Raw genomic sequence first — 16,833 nt, forward strand, 5'->3', positions numbered from 1 at the left:
CGGGGCGGGGGCGGGCGCGGCTCTCCGCTTCTCCCCGGCCGTTCCCCGGCGCGATGTGGCTGCCGGAGCCGCAGGCCGGCTCCGGCTCGCCGGACTGCCCTGACCTGCTGCAGCACGTCCAGGCGCTGCACTTGCCCTCCACCCCGCTCTACCTCAGCTTCTTCGAGGAAGAATGTCGCGCCATCGCTGAGCGCCTGCACCTCGCGGCGGCCGCGGAGCCCTCGCCGGGCCAGGGGGAGCTCAGCGGGCTGCAGCCCATAACCCCCGGCCCCGCCACCTCCACGCCGCTGCCCTTACCGAGCCACGGGCGGGTCCCAGACTCGAGCGCGGGCGATTGCGAGGCCGCTGCTGCCCCTGGCCCGGCCCCGGCCCCGGCCCCAGGGGAGCGCGGGTGCCTCCCGCAGCCCGCGGCGGGCGCTGGCCCCGGCCGGGCCGCGGCCGCGCCAGGCTCGCTCTGCCCCGCGCACGGGCCTCGCTGGGGCTGCAGCCCCCCGCGGCCGGCGCGGGGCGAGGCAACTGGGAAACACGGCTCCTCCGGCCCCCAGGTAAGCGGGGTCACGGCGGGGAGCCCCGGCACGGCCGCCGCCCGCCCGGCGCTGCAGGACCCTCTCTCTCCCCCAGGGGCCAGGCTGAAGCTGACGTCGCCTGCCAGGTCCAGGCTCCAGCGTGCCAGCGGGGTTTCACAGCGGGCGCAGCCTTCCCACCTTCCCAAACTCGCCCCCCGGGGCGGAGGGATGAAAAGTAATGCTGCACCTGCCAGTAGCGTCGCGCGAAGCAGGGAAACACGTAGGTTAGGGTGCTGCGTCGAGAAGGGAGAAGGGGAAGGGCTTGGGCTGCAGCGTGGCTGGGGACAGGGCATGAGGAGTGGGGAGCCCATGGGAGTGGCACAGGTAGGAGCCTAGGAAACGGTCCCGTTAACAACCCGAGGGGTGTGTTAACACTGTCTGGCCTCCCTCCAGTGTGGGCTGGCAGTCTGTTGACTTTGAAGCCTTCACCCTGTGGTGTTGTGGGGTCATGGGGTACTGGTGCCTGTGTGCCCAGGGCAGGCAGCCTGGCTGAGCCCCGGGCTGCCTGAAGAAGGTGCGATGGAGCTGCTTGGGAATAGCGGCCTCTGTGTTTACTGTTCACTACAGCTGCTGCCAAGGTTGGGAGTTGTAAACAGTCCTCCTCAAGGCCTTCTACAGAAATTCCTACTGTGGCTTCCCGCTCCTCACTGCGGCCTCTGGAAAAAGTGACTTTGTCCAAGCATTTTTGCCTCAATAAAGGTGAGTCTTGGCAGAAGCCTCAGAGGCTGCAGAGTTGTAGGAGAGGGGTAATGCTGCTGTGCAAAAAACATTCAGGTGTTGGCTGCAGGGTCAAAGCTCATCCTGGGGAAAGGACTGGGGGACTACTGCATGTGCTTGGGCTCAGAGGAGGGGAGGTGAAGTGCAGAGCAAGCAAGGCTGGGTGAAGTCCTTTTCCCCTTTTGCTGCAGAGGCATCCAGCAAAGAATCTGAACAAATCTGGTGCTCAAGGCTCATTCACAGGAGAGGGAGTGGCCATGGTCAGGGGTTGATGCTCTTTATTTTCCTTTCCTGGGTCTCACTTCAGTATCAACTACAGAGGATCTGGTGTGCAATAGGACCCGAGAGCTGAAGGAAAATGATGAGAGGAAAGAAAGGCTGGTTGCAGCAAGCATTGTCTTGGGAGCAGGTGAGCAGTATGGAGGTGTAGATTCTTGCCTTGTGTTGGGGAGAGTGTGGAGAAACATGGACAGCTGCTTGTTGGGCAGCGCTGCTCCCCAGATGGGCCCTGGCTGACCAGGTGTGGCCCTGGCTGAGGATGCTCCAGCCCGTGCTGCAGGCAGGGGGTGCTGCCTTCACAGGAACTGCAGCTGGGCAGCCTGCAGTCCTGAGCCCTGCAGAGGGAAGGGAGGCGAGGAGGCTCTCCCCACTCTGCTGCCACAGCCCTGTCCCACCCTGCCGGGCAGCTGCCTGCCCTCACTGTGAGAGCAGACTCCTAGCAGGAGCCCAGAGCTGCTGGGAGCAAAGCCATGCAGGAGCACTTTCTCCCAGCAGCAGCTGCTGGGCTGGAAGTGTTGGGAGACTTCTGACTCTCTTGGACAGGTTCTGTTCTTTACTGATCTGGAGCAGCTCTGTGGCCAGGTTGAAGAGCAGCTGAGGATAGCAGGTTTCTGGTGCTGACACTTCTCTTCACAGGTAGAAATGACCAGACGTGGGAGTGCGTGGAGTCCTCTTTGTCCAGTGAGTTGGCCCCTGTCCTGACTTCACGGTGTGAAGATGCAGTCCCTGCTGAGCAGGTAAGGGCCAGCTGTGTCCTGTCACCATGGAGCACTGTCCAGTCTCTGGCTTGGGCCAGCTGTGCCAGAGGTAGGAGATGATGGGAGCTGGACCTGCCAATTTCTGGCTGGCACTTGTGCTGTTTCAGCCTTTCTCTGGGGTTTACACAGGACTATGGGCATTTTTTGCATGGCTTTACCACCTCTCCATGCTCAGGGGACTGCAGGCTTCTGTCCAGCTAGATTTTCTAATGGCCTTTTGAAACATGCAGACTTCATGTGGCTTGTGTTGTCACTTTTATATGTCCTGAGATGTAGGACATGGCCCCAGGATGGGGTGTGCAGAGCCTGACAGATGAATCTCCAAGTTAGGAAATCTCTTACCTGCAAAATAAGTTCATGCATTTCCCATCAGTTTTAGGGCTCTTCACTGTGTGGCTGCAGCCAGCCAAAGGCATTCTTGTTTGCCAGGGTGCTGGCAGATGCTCGCTACAGCCGCTCCTTTGCCAGACACTGCTCCTGTAATGGATGTGCCCTGGCAGTGGTCCCCAGGGGGTTGAGCTTGGAGTATTGGATGGGCTGCAGTGCTCCTCCAGAGGATGGGCTGTGTTATGGGGGGGGTGCAGCTCCCTGCATCACACTTGCACCCTGCTCTTGCCAGTCTGCAGGTGATCAGCTGTCCCAGGAACTGGAGCGTGTGAAGAAAGAGCTGGAGCAAGTGAAGGGCGAGCTTGGTACGTGGAGCTGGTTGTTCTGAGGACTGCGGGACACCTGGAGTCCAGGTGACATCTCCTCTGCTTGTACCTGGAGCCTAGGGCCTGCAGCTCCATGGGAGTGGGGCTGGCTTCATGTTTAGGGGGTAGAGCAGGATCTCAGCTGCTGCCCTAGAGAGTCTGGGCGTGAGGTGTTTAGGACAGGCTGAGCACACCCCTTCTTGCCTTCTGTCTGCAGCTGACAAGACTGCCCAGTGTAAAGCCTATCAGCAGACAATCTCCTCCTTGCAGGCTCAGCTCAGAGCAGCAGGTATGTTCCCTCACTGTGGTGAGCCCTTGCTTCCAGGCAGGCTGCAGGGATGCTCCAGTGATCCCTTGAGGCTGTGAAGTGGGAGGGATACAGCTCATACAGGCCTTCTCAGGGCTCAGGTGCTGAGTGCCAGAAGCATTACTGCTTTGATATTGCTGTTGCTTCCCAGGAATCTGTCTGAAAGATGCAGCAGTGTTCGACAGTGGTGAGCTGGGGAAAGACTGACAGCTGGGACATGGGGACAGACAACAGCCATTGTCTAGCTGTGCGAGCCCCTGGGCCAGTGATGTATGTGGAGCTCTTGAATGAATTAATTTTTCAACTCCTTGTATGTAAAATAAAGGTATCTTTTGCAGTGATGCATGCTGTCTGCTTGGGTAGAGGCAGTGCCCAGTGCTGCCCACTGATCCCCACTGGGCAAACAGGGTAGGTCTGTGCTTGGCTATGGCTGGTTTTGCTCAGCCAGAGATTTGACATCTGTTACAGGAAGGAGCTCGGTGCTGGTGGATGGAGGTACAGTGTGGCTCTGGGGAAGCATTTCTGGACAAAATTGATGCTTCCAGGTGGAATGCTTGGATGTGTGGTGGTGGTAGGCAGCTGTATGGGCAGGTTTCTTCCTTAGGTCACCTTCACATTGGATGTGGGAAAAGGCACTGCTGGCTTATGGCACATTAGACTTCTGCAGCCTTTGGCTATTTATTACTGCTTTATTATCAGTGACTGTGGGCACATGGTGGCACATGCACTTGGGACTCAGTCCAGTCCCTCACTGTTCTGCATGCTGGTGCTGGGAGCCCTGCTCTGCTGCCTTCCCTCTGGGTCATGGATGCAGGCACCTTCTTGCACTGCCTTGTGTCTGGGTGAGGCACTGGAGAGTCTGGTGCTGGCAGTGCGCTGAGTTTGGGCTGGGAAGGCTGGCCTGTTCCTGCTCCTGTTATTTCTGGCTGCCTTGGAACATGCACCCCTTCCTGGGGCACTGCCCTGGACTGTGTGCAGGGTGGCTGCACAGGGCTGCACAGCTGTGTTGGCTGTCTCCCACCCCTGCGTGGCGCTTGGTTGATGGGAAGCTCCAGTGCTGGCACAATCTGCAGCAGAGCCCTAACATGCTGTGTGTTCCCTGGACATGCACGAAGATAACTTCTTGGTGCAGGTACTAATGGAGTTGACTCCAAAAAGTGCCCTGCTATTTGTAAACAGAGAGGCACTTGTGGGTGAAGCTGGACTCAGTGGTCCTTATGGTCCCTTCCAATCTGAAATACTCTATATTGTTTCAGTTGTGGAGGCATCCAAGGATGGATGTGGATCTGTTTCTGCAGGTCTTCTGGCCCCTTTTGTGGGCTGGAGCCATTTCCTCCCCTCTTTTGATGCTGGCTGTGTTTACCTTGCTGCTATTTGCCTTCCTGCTGCTCCTGTTGAGACATGCACCTGGCTTGTTCCATGCCCCTGCCTGCTCCCGGCCCTTGGCTTGTGCTGCTGGATCAGGGCCCTGGATGATGGGAGTGGGGAGCAGTAAGACTGGGAGGTGAGGATGAGACACTGGGAAGACACATGTGGAGCTGCAGACATGTTCTGGTGTCCTGCTGCTGCTCCTTTCTGGAAACTGCTTCCCAGTGCCTGATGTTGCAAGAAGGTTTCTGGTAATAGGGAAATAATGTCATCTGCCACCCTGCTATTCTGGGTACCCTGTGTCTGCTTGTCTGGGACAGGGTGACCCTGCTTGGAGTCCTGCTGTGCCCGTGGTGCTGCCTGTCCTGTCTGAGAGCATTCTCAGGATGGTGCTGCCCAGGTGGGTCCCTGCCTACAGCTGGCAGGAGCGGGGGGTGTCTGAGTAGAGAGGCCACGCTGTGCTGTCTGCGGCTTGACCTTACTGCGTCATGGGGTCAGGAAGGGAGGTTGCTGAACTGCAGTTCCTCGATTCTGAGAAGTGGTGGCAGAAGAGCTTGCGTCACTTCATTAGAAGCATGAGCTAGTGTTTCCATCACCTCGTATTCCCGGAGTTTCCCCCCACCCAGAGGATGCGGGGGAGGCCTGGCGCTCCTGCCTGCCCTGCTCTGCTCCCCTCCGCTCTGCAAGAGGCTGAAAAGCTTTTCGCCTCGACAGCGGCAGTGCCGGAGCAGGGCATTGCCCATGATGCCGGCGAGGGGCTGGCTTACCTCTCTGAGCTGCTGCTTTGAATGGGCGCTCACGACAGGCCAAGCCCGGGATTGCATCAGGCGCGGCCTGCTGACAGCAGCTCCCAGCCTGAGCGCTGGAGAGGATGATGCTGGCCCCTGCCTCTGCCCTGGCTGCCCAACAGCTCTCCCAGCGCTGGCGTTTCCCATCACTTAGGGCTGCCTGTTGCTCCCAGAACGGAGGGGCTGTAGCGGAGCACACGGAGCTCGGGGGAGAGTCACCGCACCAGGCTGCGCTCCGCTGGCAGTGCTCACGGCACATCTGGACCCGGGGAACCCTCAGCTGCTCCCTCCGTGGCGTGTCCCGAAGGAGCAGGGTGCCTTGCCCTGGTCCCGCCGGCCGAGCCGTGCCTCGCCCCGTGCCACTTGCCCTGGAATTTATATTTTCAAAAACGAGCGCGGGAACGAGGGCGGGTGGGGTAGGAGGAACTCGGCTCTGCCTGCTCCCGCCTCCTCCCCTTTGGGTGAAAGCTGCTGAGGCGCCTGTTCCCGCCTCATTTCTGCCTATCCATCACGGGCGGAACTCGCCCCCATCTCATGCTCTCGGCCGCGGCGCGGAACGGAACCGAGCTCACCTGAAGGGGATCGCACGGGGGCGAGCCGAGCCGAGCCGAACCGCGCCGCAGGTGAGTGGTGGCGGGCGCTGCCGCCGGGCCGGGAGGGGCTTGGCGCAACCGGTGCCGCTCTTGCATCAGCTGCCGCCAGCCCGCACGTGGCCGGTCCCGCCGCCGGGCCGCATCCTGCCGGCCCCGCATCGCCGGGCCCCGCGGTGGCACTCCTGGGGAGCGGAGATGCCCCCGCGGGGGCTGAGGCGGTGGTCCCGGGCTAGCAGCTTCCCACACCTACGCCAAGTCGCGGCGGGATGCGATAGCTGCCGGGCTGCGGTAGGCACCGGGATGCAGCGGGAGCCTCCCGCTGCCGCCTGACCCGTGCGGATCTCCAGTCGGGTACTTGGAACCATTGAGCAGCGCTGGGGAAGGCAGCTAGAGTTGTCCAGGTAGTATTGAGGAGGGTGCTAGTGCTGGGGCACTTGTTGCACTTGGGGTCAAGGCTGAATGTGAGACGTGCCAGCTCCGGAGAAGGTTTATCAAGAAGCAGGATGGTTTGCTGGTTTTCGAGAAACAGCAAGAGTTGGAGGATGCTACTGTTATCCTGATAATCCTCTATGGAAATGGTCACAAAGTTGTCCTTGTGTGCTTAGGCTGATACACTTAGCGTGGCATGAGGTCCTGGGCACCTGGATGGAGTGTTGTCATTTTCCCATGAAGGGAGAAGGCAGCAGGGAGAATACACTGGTGGCTGGGTGGTTCAGTGCGGGCAGAGGTGCCAGCTGTGGCCATGGGCATTGGGAACAACTTTCCTTGCAGCTCCTCTGTGCTGGATGCCTGCTTCACAGGTTGCTCATCTTCAGAGCCTTTTGGGGAGATAGGTGGCTGCTGTGATTAAGAGGAGTGGGGATGTCATATATTCGGGGTGATTACAGCCTGTAGAGCTTGCAGAACTGCTTAGCAAGCACTGTTAGCACCAGGAACCCATGCTGTTTATCTGTCTGCTTATGCATCCCTGTAGAGAATGTGGTGCAGATACTGAAAGCAACAAAGGAATGAATGGCTGCCTCCAGTGAGTCAGCCCAGCTTGTTAAATCCTGTGCTGGAGGGATTCTTTGTCTCCACATCACTGCTGCTGTGCACACCCATGTGCCAGGCTGGAGAAATGTACCAGCAGTCAAGTTTGGTTTGAAGGATCTCCAGACTGCCAAGCCTGAGAAACAATGGACAAGCTTTGGGATGCACCTATGAGCTCTGTGGTTAAGACCATGCAGGGCTTGAGCAATGCGCATTTCCCAGCATGGACTGACTGGGTTCATCACTGACTCACGGTCATGGTGGCAGGGTGTGTGCAGCCCCACAGTGCCTTGGAGGGTGCCACTACCACGGTCTCTGGCCAACCAGTATGGCAGGAGTGTGGTGCCAATGAGTGAGCTAGGAGCGGGCTCCTGTGGGCATAATTTCCTATCCTGCCCCTTGAAGTGCCAGTCCCACTGCCTAAAGGACACTGAGATTCACATTTCCCTTTTCTTGCAGGGCTTTTGACCAGCTGAGCTTCACTGAGGAGAAGACAAGATGTTGGGGGAAAAAATGGCCGGTTTTGGGAGGAAGTTGATCCGCCGGCGCGTGGTGGACCTGAGCTCTGATGACACACATTTTGCTCGCTGCCTCTCCACACTGGATCTCATATCCCTGGGTGTGGGCAGCACACTAGGGGCTGGTGTGTATGTGATGGCCGGAGAGGTAGCCAAGGAGATGGCTGGTCCCTCCATTGTCCTCTGCTTCCTGGTGGCTGCTTTCTCATCGGTACTGGCTGGACTCTGCTATGCAGAGTTTGGGGCCCGTGTCCCCAAGGCCGGCTCTGCGTACCTCTACAGCTACGTCACCGTTGGTGAGATCTGGGCTTTTATAGCCGGCTGGAACCTCATTCTCTCCTATGTGATAGGTACGAGGCCAGGCAGCATGTGTGGGCTCCTTCCAGCACCCTGCTGGCAGCATTGGGGGGTTTCTGGGGGTAGCATGTGGTGCTGTGGGGGCAGGGTGTGGGGTGGGATCAGCAGGTGCGGGTGGCTGGTGCCCATCTGCCCTGGGCTCAGATTAATGCACAGATTTGCCATCAACCAGGTACGGCCAGTGTGGCTCGAGCCTGGAGTGCAACATTTGACAACATCATCGGCAACCACATCTCCACCTTCTTCTCCAGCAAGATCCCAATGCACCTGCCAGGAGTGCTGGCTGAGCATCCAGACTTCTTTGCTTTGATCCTGATTTTGCTGCTCACGGGTGGGTGTGCAGGAGAGTGGCTCCAGGGTACCATGGGTGATGGCATGGCAGCCTGATGGGTTCTCACTCACCTCTTCTGTCCCCACAGTACTGCTGGCTTTTGGTGTCAGCGAATCTGCCCTCGTGAACAAAATCTTCACAGCGGTGAACCTGTTGGTGCTGAGCTTTGTCATCATTGCTGGATTCATCAAGGGAGATATCAAGAACTGGCAGCTTTCAGAGAAGGACTGTATCAACTGCTCGCTGCCAGACTCACCGGATGACATGTAAGTAGAGCAACTGTGCCAGGCTGGGACCTGGCATAGGGCAGGCACAGGCCCTGCTGTCCCCGCGTCTCACAGGAGCTGCTCTCCTGCATTTCTTCCAGGAAAAACGCTTTTGGCTCTGGTGGGTTCTTCCCGTTTGGACTGGGAGGGATGCTGACTGGCGCTGCCACCTGTTTCTATGCCTTTGTGGGCTTTGACTGCATTGCCACCACAGGTACTGCCTTGGGGGAGGGTGGCGTGGGCATTTCCCCTGCACAGCCAGCAGCTGGTTGGGAGCTGATGGGGAGGATGCTACATGGTGTGGGAAAACAGCTGGTCTCACTGCTCCTGGGAGGTTTCCCTGTGAAGTCTGTGTCTTCAGCTGGGCCAGACAAAAGGGCTCAGAGCCTGCCTTGCCCCAGGAAAAGTGGCTCATTACACCACATGGTGGGAGCAGGGCTGCACCCTGCCTGCACAGCCAGCTCCCAGAGCAGCGGGGAGCCTTTTGACTGCTGAGCCGAGCCTGCAACAGTGCTGGGAATTGCTTGTGCCTCCTAGTTATTTCCCAGCCTCAAGCAGCCTTTTTCCAAATGACTGGGTTCATGCAAAACTGCTGCTTCCTGGAGCACAGGCAGCTCTCTTAATTTCCTCTCATTACCCCAGAAATCTACTTAGTGGGTGGCTGGTACAGGCTGTTCTGCCTGACCTTGCTGGTGCCACCCTGCCTCTGGGGGCTGCCCAGCATCTCCTCCTTTCCTGGTGCCGAGCCCCTTGCTGGGAGCGTGGTGCAGCACACCTTTGCAAAGCTGAGGCACACATTCAAAGAGGACCTCCATTCAACAGGCTCTGTAGGGAGAGGGAGCTGATGGTGGTGGAGAAGGGCTGGCATGGCCAAGGGGTGGCTGCAAGCCCAGGCTGCCAGGCAGCTCCATTCCTTCTGCCAGTGCAGCAGCAGCATGGCCAGGGACCCCTCCTCTCCAGCAGCCCCTGCTTGCTGCTTCCCAGCCCTGCGCTGCCATAGAAAGTCCCCACTCTGGCTCATCCCCTGGGGGTACCTGTCCCATGCTGTGCAGTGGAGTGGGGCACATGTGGCCTCTTGTGTCTGGACAGGAGAGGAAGCCAGGAACCCGCAGCGCTCGATTCCCATTGGCATCATTGTGTCCCTCCTCATCTGCTTTGTGGCTTATTTTGGGGTCTCTGCATCCCTGACTCTCATGGTGCCCTACTTCCTCCTGAACAAGAACAGCCCTCTGCCTGAGGCTTTCAAGGCGGTTGGTTGGGAGCCCGCCCGCTACGCCGTTGCCGTTGGCTCGCTCTGTGCCCTCTCCACCAGGTAAGACTGGCCTGTTGCTGGCACTGCTTGGGACACAGCACTGGGACTGACAGCACTAACCTGGCTGGGCTGGGGATTTGCTCTGTCCAGCTGCTGTCCTGCTCCTGGCACAGAGCTGGTCCCTTCCCCTTCTGGGTGGTAGATGTGGGCAGCTTGCCTAATCTCTCTCCACAACAGCTTGCTGGGCTCCATGTTTCCCATGCCCCGAGTGATCCATGCCATGGCAGAGGACGGGCTGCTCTTCAAGTTCCTCTCCCGGATCCACAGTGGCAGAAAGACCCCTCTGATCGCCACCTTTGTCTCAGGGTTTTTCGCAGGTAAAGCTGCTGGCCACCTCCTCGCACCCAGCCCTGCGGTGGCTGGAGCTGTGCTCATGCTGCCTGTCCTCCTTGCAGCGGTGTTTGCCCTCCTGCTGGACCTGAAGGACCTGGTGGACCTCATGTCGATTGGCACGCTGCTGGCCTACTCCCTGGTGGCTGTGTGTGTGCTCATCCTCCGGTGCGTGACTCCTCGTGTTTGGCGGTGCCCAGGGTGGATGTTCCTCACATCGTCCTGGGGGCTTGTAGCCACAGCTTTTTTCCAGGGGCATGCATCCTGGGGAAGTGCCAAGCCCCCAAGATGGAGGCTGCTGACCAGAGCCTGTGTGTGTCTCTGGGCATATCCTTGGAGTGGCTGTCGCGGGGCCACTGCCGGAGCAGCAGGGATATGAAGGTGCTGCCCACTGTTCCCTTGGGCTAGGAAGTTGCTTGGGCTCTGCTGCAAGCTTGTCTTACCTGCTCAGGTACCAGCCCCGACAGCCGAACTCCCCGAAGGCCACGGAAATGCTGGAGCTGAATGGGAACGAGGAGGAGACGGTGATTATGAACCCGACCATCACTGCTGCCAATGCCCAGCACAAAGAGACCTTGTCCCTGGTGATGCTCTTCAACCCGCCTGGGGACACCCCCACTGTGCTCTCGGGGCGCATTGTCTATGTCTGTGTCACGGTCATTGGTGAGTGAGTGGGAACTGGCGGCTGGTGTCCCCTCCTGCCAGGGGCTGCAGTGTTCTGGCGTGTCTCTGTAGAGCTGGGAAGGGATGGAGAGCATGCCAGGCAGGGGAGAGGGGCCAGGTTGCCAGTCGCTGTTGGCAGTGCCAGCAGGTGCTGCACCCTAAGCAGGGTGCCAGTGCAGGGTACAGCTGTGGTTTGGGGTGGACAGGCATTGTTGGAGGACAGGGGTGCTAAGCCAGGGATGTGCAGGTGGTCTTGGGAGATCCCTGTGATGAGTCTGACCCACACTGGCACCAGCAAGGGCAGCGCCCAGCCCCTTGAGAGTGCTTGGGCTCAGCCAGCGGGGTTTGATCCATCTATCAATGGCCCCATTGTACAGCCAGAATGGGGAGGCTCAGCCAGGTCTGGGCAAGCGTCAGAGCTGGGTCCAAGCCCAGCCAAGCTCAGGCTCCCTGCAGCTTGCTGGTCTGGGAAGTGCCTCCAGCAAAGAACTTTCCTAAGGCTTTGGGGCACAAAGAGAGGTTTTGGGGTGTTAGAGACAGCTAGTGCTGGACCTGACCAAGGGCAGTGGGTGCCTCAGCCCAGCTGTGGGTGAGGCTCAGGGCCCCAGGGAGGCCATGCCCTCCCCTGACTACCCCTTATCTTGCAGCTGCACTGATCACAGTCATCTGCGTGGTCCTGAGACTCCATATGGCTGCGCTGAAGGAGGCCAATGTGGGCTGTGTTGTGGCTCTGGTGCTGCTCCTCATGGCTCTGCTCATTTTCACCATCATCATTTGGAGGCAGCCACAGAGCAATGCACGATTAAACTTCAAAGTGAGTGCAGCCCCCTGCATCTTGGTGTCTGCACCCCCTGGACTCCGTCAGGACCTGGGCATTGCAGTGTCTGCCAGGCCTTGCTGCCAGGCAGTCACCAGGAAAGCTCAGGGCACTGAAACGTCTCTCTGAGGGGCAGTCCTCAGTGTGGAAGTGCCTGAGAGCTCTGGGCTGTGGCAGGGAGGGAGTCCTTCTATTGGCCAGTAGCATCCTCGAGCCCAGAAATACAGCTGACACAGTTTTCTTGTCCCTTGCAGGTACCTTGCCTCCCACTCGTGCCAATCTTCAGCACCTGCTGGTCCTTCAAGACACAGCTGACACAGTATTTCTTGTCCCTTGCAGGTACCTTGCCTCCCACTCGTGCCAATCTTCAGCACCTTCATTAACATCCTGCTGATGGTGCAGCTGAGTGCCGCCACCTGGGCGCGGTTTGCCGTCTGCACGGTTCTGGGTAGGTGTCCTGTGGTGGGGAGGGCAGTGCCCACAGCTCTCTCCTGGGGGTCTGTTAGTGCTGACAACCCACCATTGCACATTTCATTGTGGAAACTGTCCTGCAGGTTTCATTATTTACTTCACCTACGGGATTTGGAACAGTGTGGAAGGGAAAAATGCGGAAAAAGCCTGTGCCACCGTAGGAAAACCTCTGCACCATCCTGGACTGGACCTCAGCCCTGGGGCTGCTGCGGTCTGAGGGCCTGGGGACCAGCACTCCATGGACCGCTTTGCCACTTTGGGACAAGGTCATGATCCATCTATCTCCTCTCCTGCAGAGACTGAGTCCCAGGGTGAAGTACTAACATCTGAACAACAGGCCCTGAGCCAAAGCTGACCTAGGATGAACACTCCAACCAAATGTTGTATGTTTCCACTTTAACAAAGTATTGTTATATGTACTCACTTATTGGCAAAACATGTTCACCTTTCTGTATCTAGAAACAGGACAGGGCCACATCTGGCCTAATTAGGTGGTATAGGATCAAAAGCAACTCCCTTGGATCCTCCTTGAGCCCTGGCCAGGCTTTGGGAGAAGCTGACAGGAAAATGAAATTAGAAATTATGTCAGTTGGTTTGTTTAGCAGTGTAAAACCCAGGCCACTGTCCCAGCAAAGTGGGGGAGCCTCGTGGGCTGCAAAGGAGGAGGCACTGCAGGAGTTCCCAGCTCCTGGCGTGGTTCTCCAGTCCTTGGCTGTGGCAGCTTCCCCCAGAGCTGCTGTCTCTTGGGCTTGGATGATGTGTGATGGATCATCCTTCATCACTGTAGGCATTCTTTCCTAGCAATGATTAGCATTGCTCAGCTTGTCCCTTTGCAATTCTTTGCTCATGGTTAGGTGCCTTGCTTAGCTTATCCTTTTGTGATTCTTTGCAGTTTTACATCAAGGTAATGCCACTGTTCCTTAAGTTGGTGTCTGTGTCTCTGACTCTACTCACCAGCAAAACAAAATCAGCGTAGTCAGCAGGGTCAGAACAAACTGTTGCTTTTAAAATCTAAATGAAAGGAATCAGCCCTGTCTGAAATTCCCAGATGGGAAGTTCACTGGTCCTCAAGTGGGCTAAGGTTAGAGGACCACGTGAAGAATGGGGAATCAGTTAAAAGAAGTTGAACTGCTGGATGTATTTAAATGCATTAAAAAATTGCATACTGAAAAAGGAAAAGAACTTGTGGATTAGAAAGGCAAAGAAGAATTTTGTTAACAGTATATCAAACAAAACACCAACAAAAGGAACAGTTGTTGAAATGCTCTAACATGGACCAACAGATGTGAGTTGTAGAATCAAATTGTAATGCTAAAATGCCCAAATAAGCTGCTTGCTGATAAGATGGATTTACCAGACTTGCTGAGAAAGCTGCAGTTAGAGTAGCTCAGTATAAGGAAAGGAAAGGGCAAGTGAATGACAAGAAAATGCATGCAGTTATTGCAGAGGCAGGTGTGCAGTGGGATCCTGATAAATGGAATGGAGATATTTGGGATTCTGTGCACTCTGATGAGGTTGGTTACTGAGATGAATTTTGTAGATGTGAGACCAGCATGGAGACGAAAGGTAGAATTAGATGCTAATGGTCAGGAGGGATACTCATAGAGGATTATACTCAGCATGAAATAAATTAAATATTTGAACAGTTTAGGAAAAAACAGGGGAACCTCTTTTCTCTTGGGTGGTGTGCTTGCATGACCAGGGAGCATGAGGGATAACCCTAGACTCAGGGGACTCTAAGAAGTTTTTAGTTTGAATTTGGATTCTTTTGTGTAGTATGCATTTTGGAATAACATTCACAATACTAATTTGTTAGTTTTGGTTACTTTGGCTGTAATACTAAATACCCTACAGAAAATTATTGGCCAGGATCTGAAAGTCAGTGGTACACTTAGTGAGATTGTGTACGAGATGTATGAAAACCTCTTGTGATTTTGTATTTCTAGAGAATATTACTGAAGATACAAGTAGTCACTCCAATATTTGTACCTGTAACTTTATTGCAATTACAGGATTTTTGTTATTTATTTTTTGTTTCTATTTTTTAAATGAATATTTTTAGTTTTTTACCTCCTGTTATATCCTGTCAATTTTTGGAATCTAACTATACCCTGATTCAAGACTTCCAGCCTACTCCCATTGGTATGAACTGGTAAAGGTACTGCTCCAACACAGACCTGAGGCTTGCTGAAACAAGCCCAGGAGAATGGATAAAAGGTTTTGATTGCTGTCCATCATGGCATGGCAGAAATCCATCATGTGGTGTAGGCACCCAGTTTGGGGTGGCTGGGATGGGCTGGCCCAGCCCCATACCCAGTGAACAGCTGTGAGCAGCACTGACAGCAACGAGCCAGGGAGTGCCCAGGGGTGCTGAGCACCCACCAAAGGGAGCAGAGGGCACACAGGGGCAGGGCATCAGCATCAGGGGTGTGAAAGGCTGGGCTAAAGAACAAGAAGGGAGATGCTTGCAGCCTTCTGAGGTGATATAGTACTCTGTGTGGGCAGGTATGTGGAGCCTTCTGAAGGGGTCTGGTGTCACTGTATGGGTTGAAGCTCTCTGGTATTGTATGGTGACACTGTGTATTGTGGCCATCTCAACCTGTGCTGTGACAATGTGGTGGAGTGGGTGAAGAAAGATGGAGAACACGGGTGGTGGGACATTCTTTTTGGATGGGTGCCTACAGCTACCAGAATTCTCAACTGAGTGCTTCACCCTGGTGTTGTTTTATTGATGCTAATCCTTTTGCTTTCTGTTCTGGTAATTGCATATTATGTCAAGGTTTGGATGATCATGAAACAATTAGCTTACCAACTACCTCCACTGATAGTAGACAATCCATGTGGTACCAAAGCATGAAATTTCTCAAGCTCTATTTGGATATTGTGAAGCTTGAGTGACTATAGTCACAGAGAGTGTATTGTGTAGGAAAATGACTGGGAACTGTGTGGACAGGTAACTGGGGGTACAATTAGAGGAAACTGAGGACTTAGAACAGTGTGGAAATTATAGGATATATATATTCCTTAATTTGGTGTGTGTGTCTCTGACCCTACCTACTAGCAAAGCACAGAGCTGGGACTGCAGAGCTGGGTCATGTGCTGCCTCTCCCCCTCACAGGGAAGTCCCCTGGCTGGGTGGGAGTGCTGGTGGCCCAGGGCTGGTCTCTGCCCTCCTCCAGTCCCACAGAGGGGCAGTGGCACCAGCACAGCCCTCTGGTCATGAAAGCTGCTTTCTCTGTGCACAGGAGGCCCCACGGAATGGTGCAGCTGTACTCATTCCATCTGTCATGTGGCTGTGTTCACCACCTCCTCCCTGCTTCCCAAGTGCCAGACTTGTACGTGGCAGCCGTGGCTGGAGCTCTGCAGAAGGCTTACTGCAACTTGTTCTGGTACTCACTGCTAGCAAACTGGTACTGCCCTGACCATGCTGTTTGATGTAAATATCTTGTTCAAGTGTCAGTGAGATGTCCTCAGTGTAGTTGTACTTGTGTCCAACCTCATCTGCCTTTGTATAATTTTAAAGCAAATTTTTAACTATTAAATTAAATGTTTTTAAGTGCTTTTTCCTGTTGGTTTTGCTGTTAATGGCCTGTGGTCATGGGCCCCTCAGCAGGACCCTACATGCCACTGGGCTGGGTGCCAGGCTGGTGCCAGTGCAGAACAGTGCAGACAGCAAGTCTGGTAAATCCAGTGCAGAACAGTGCTTGGTCCCAGCCAGCTGTGCTGGGTGACATCCTGCCCAAAACCTGCCAGCTGGAGCCACAGTGCTCACTGTGAGCCAGCAGCTGTGAAGCAGTGCTTCAAACCAGCTCCAGCCAGTGCTGCTGGTACCTGGGGGGCAGGACAGCAGCCTGCCATGTGCTGCCTTTCAGGCCCTGTGCAGGGAGGGATTGTGCCACCAAGCTCCAGAGCAGTGGATACAGTAAGAGCCTTGGAAATATTTCTTCCTGGAGGTGCCAGCAATGGCCTGAAGAGGAAGCCTGACCAGAAGCTGGGCTGCATCCATTAGAGAAGATGATTGTCCAGATTTTGATCTGGTCTAAATCAGATCTGACATAAGTATCCAAAAAAACCTAATTTAAGGCAGATGGACTGTGCTTGGTCTTGGCATCTCGCTGTTCCTTGGCAGTGGTGCAGGGTTACTGCACGGTCAGTGGGGAGGTACCTGCACCATCAGCTCTGCTTGGCCCCTGTGCTGGAGCTGTGAGCCTCCCCCAGGGTTGTCCCTGCAGCAAAAGGGGCTGTGGCTCTGCTCTGGCCTCAGCACAGTGCCCCAGGCTGTGGTGCCCTGCCAGAGCCTCAGGCTCCAGGCACAGGTGACACAGCAGGTGCTGCCAGCCCTCCTAGGCAGGCTGGTCCCTCAGTGCCACGCTGGCTTCACCACCCCACCTCGGGGGTATCTTCTGGCCAGGGGCAGCAGAGGGTCCCTGCTGAGCCCTGAGCCTGCCCTGTGCTCATTCCCCCAGTTTTGGGTGCTGTTACCCAGGGCAATGGGCCTGTGGTACAGCTGCAGCTGTCACCCCTGGCTGGGCACTGCTACAGCCCCTGTGCCTTTGTTTGTGTCTGTGTCCCCCATACACACGTGCACATCCATGCCCACGTCCATCTGTGGGGCTGTTTGTGCCCATGGGCACATCCCTGCCTTCCAGGCCATCCCACTGAGCTCTGCCC

At 56.0% G+C, this 16,833-nt stretch overlaps 2 protein-coding genes across 3 annotated transcripts; both read left to right on the forward strand.

Annotated features, from left to right (window-relative positions):
• Nucleotides 1–53: 53 nt before the first annotated feature.
• On the forward strand, nt 54–4,736 carry LOC120506113. Its single transcript, XM_039717263.1, has 9 exons — nt 54–357; nt 405–545; nt 622–786; nt 1,134–1,265; nt 1,591–1,692; nt 2,199–2,299; nt 2,940–3,012; nt 3,230–3,301; nt 3,471–4,736. Exons 1-9 carry the CDS (start codon nt 54–56, stop codon nt 3,524–3,526), a joined length of 1,146 nt encoding a protein of 381 aa, XP_039573197.1. The 3' UTR covers nt 3,527–4,736.
• A 107-nt stretch (nt 4,737–4,843) lies between these two features.
• On the forward strand, nt 4,844–15,751 carry SLC7A3 (solute carrier family 7 member 3). 2 transcript variants are annotated; one of them, XM_039717608.1, is made up of 12 exons: nt 4,844–6,098; nt 7,557–7,965; nt 8,145–8,303; nt 8,392–8,569; nt 8,671–8,783; nt 9,659–9,881; nt 10,059–10,198; nt 10,277–10,379; nt 10,663–10,874; nt 11,522–11,688; nt 12,031–12,139; nt 12,246–15,749. In XM_039717608.1, the coding sequence occupies exons 2-12, from the start codon at nt 7,596–7,598 to the stop codon at nt 12,377–12,379; spliced, it is 1,908 nt and encodes a 635-aa protein (XP_039573542.1). In that variant the 5' UTR covers nt 4,844–6,098; nt 7,557–7,595; the 3' UTR covers nt 12,380–15,749. The 2 variants fall into 2 exon arrangements, 1 of the variants encoding a protein (XP_039573542.1); XR_005628462.1 differs by lacking the exon at nt 4,844–6,098 and having other exon boundaries at nt 7,596–7,965; nt 12,246–12,545; nt 15,408–15,751.
• Nucleotides 15,752–16,833: the final 1,082 nt, after the last annotated feature.

Source organism: Passer montanus, unplaced genomic scaffold, assembly GCF_014805655.1.
Source record: "Passer montanus isolate IOZ18808 unplaced genomic scaffold, ASM1480565v1 scaffold38, whole genome shotgun sequence".
Taxonomy (NCBI): Eukaryota; Metazoa; Chordata; class Aves; order Passeriformes; family Passeridae; genus Passer; species Passer montanus.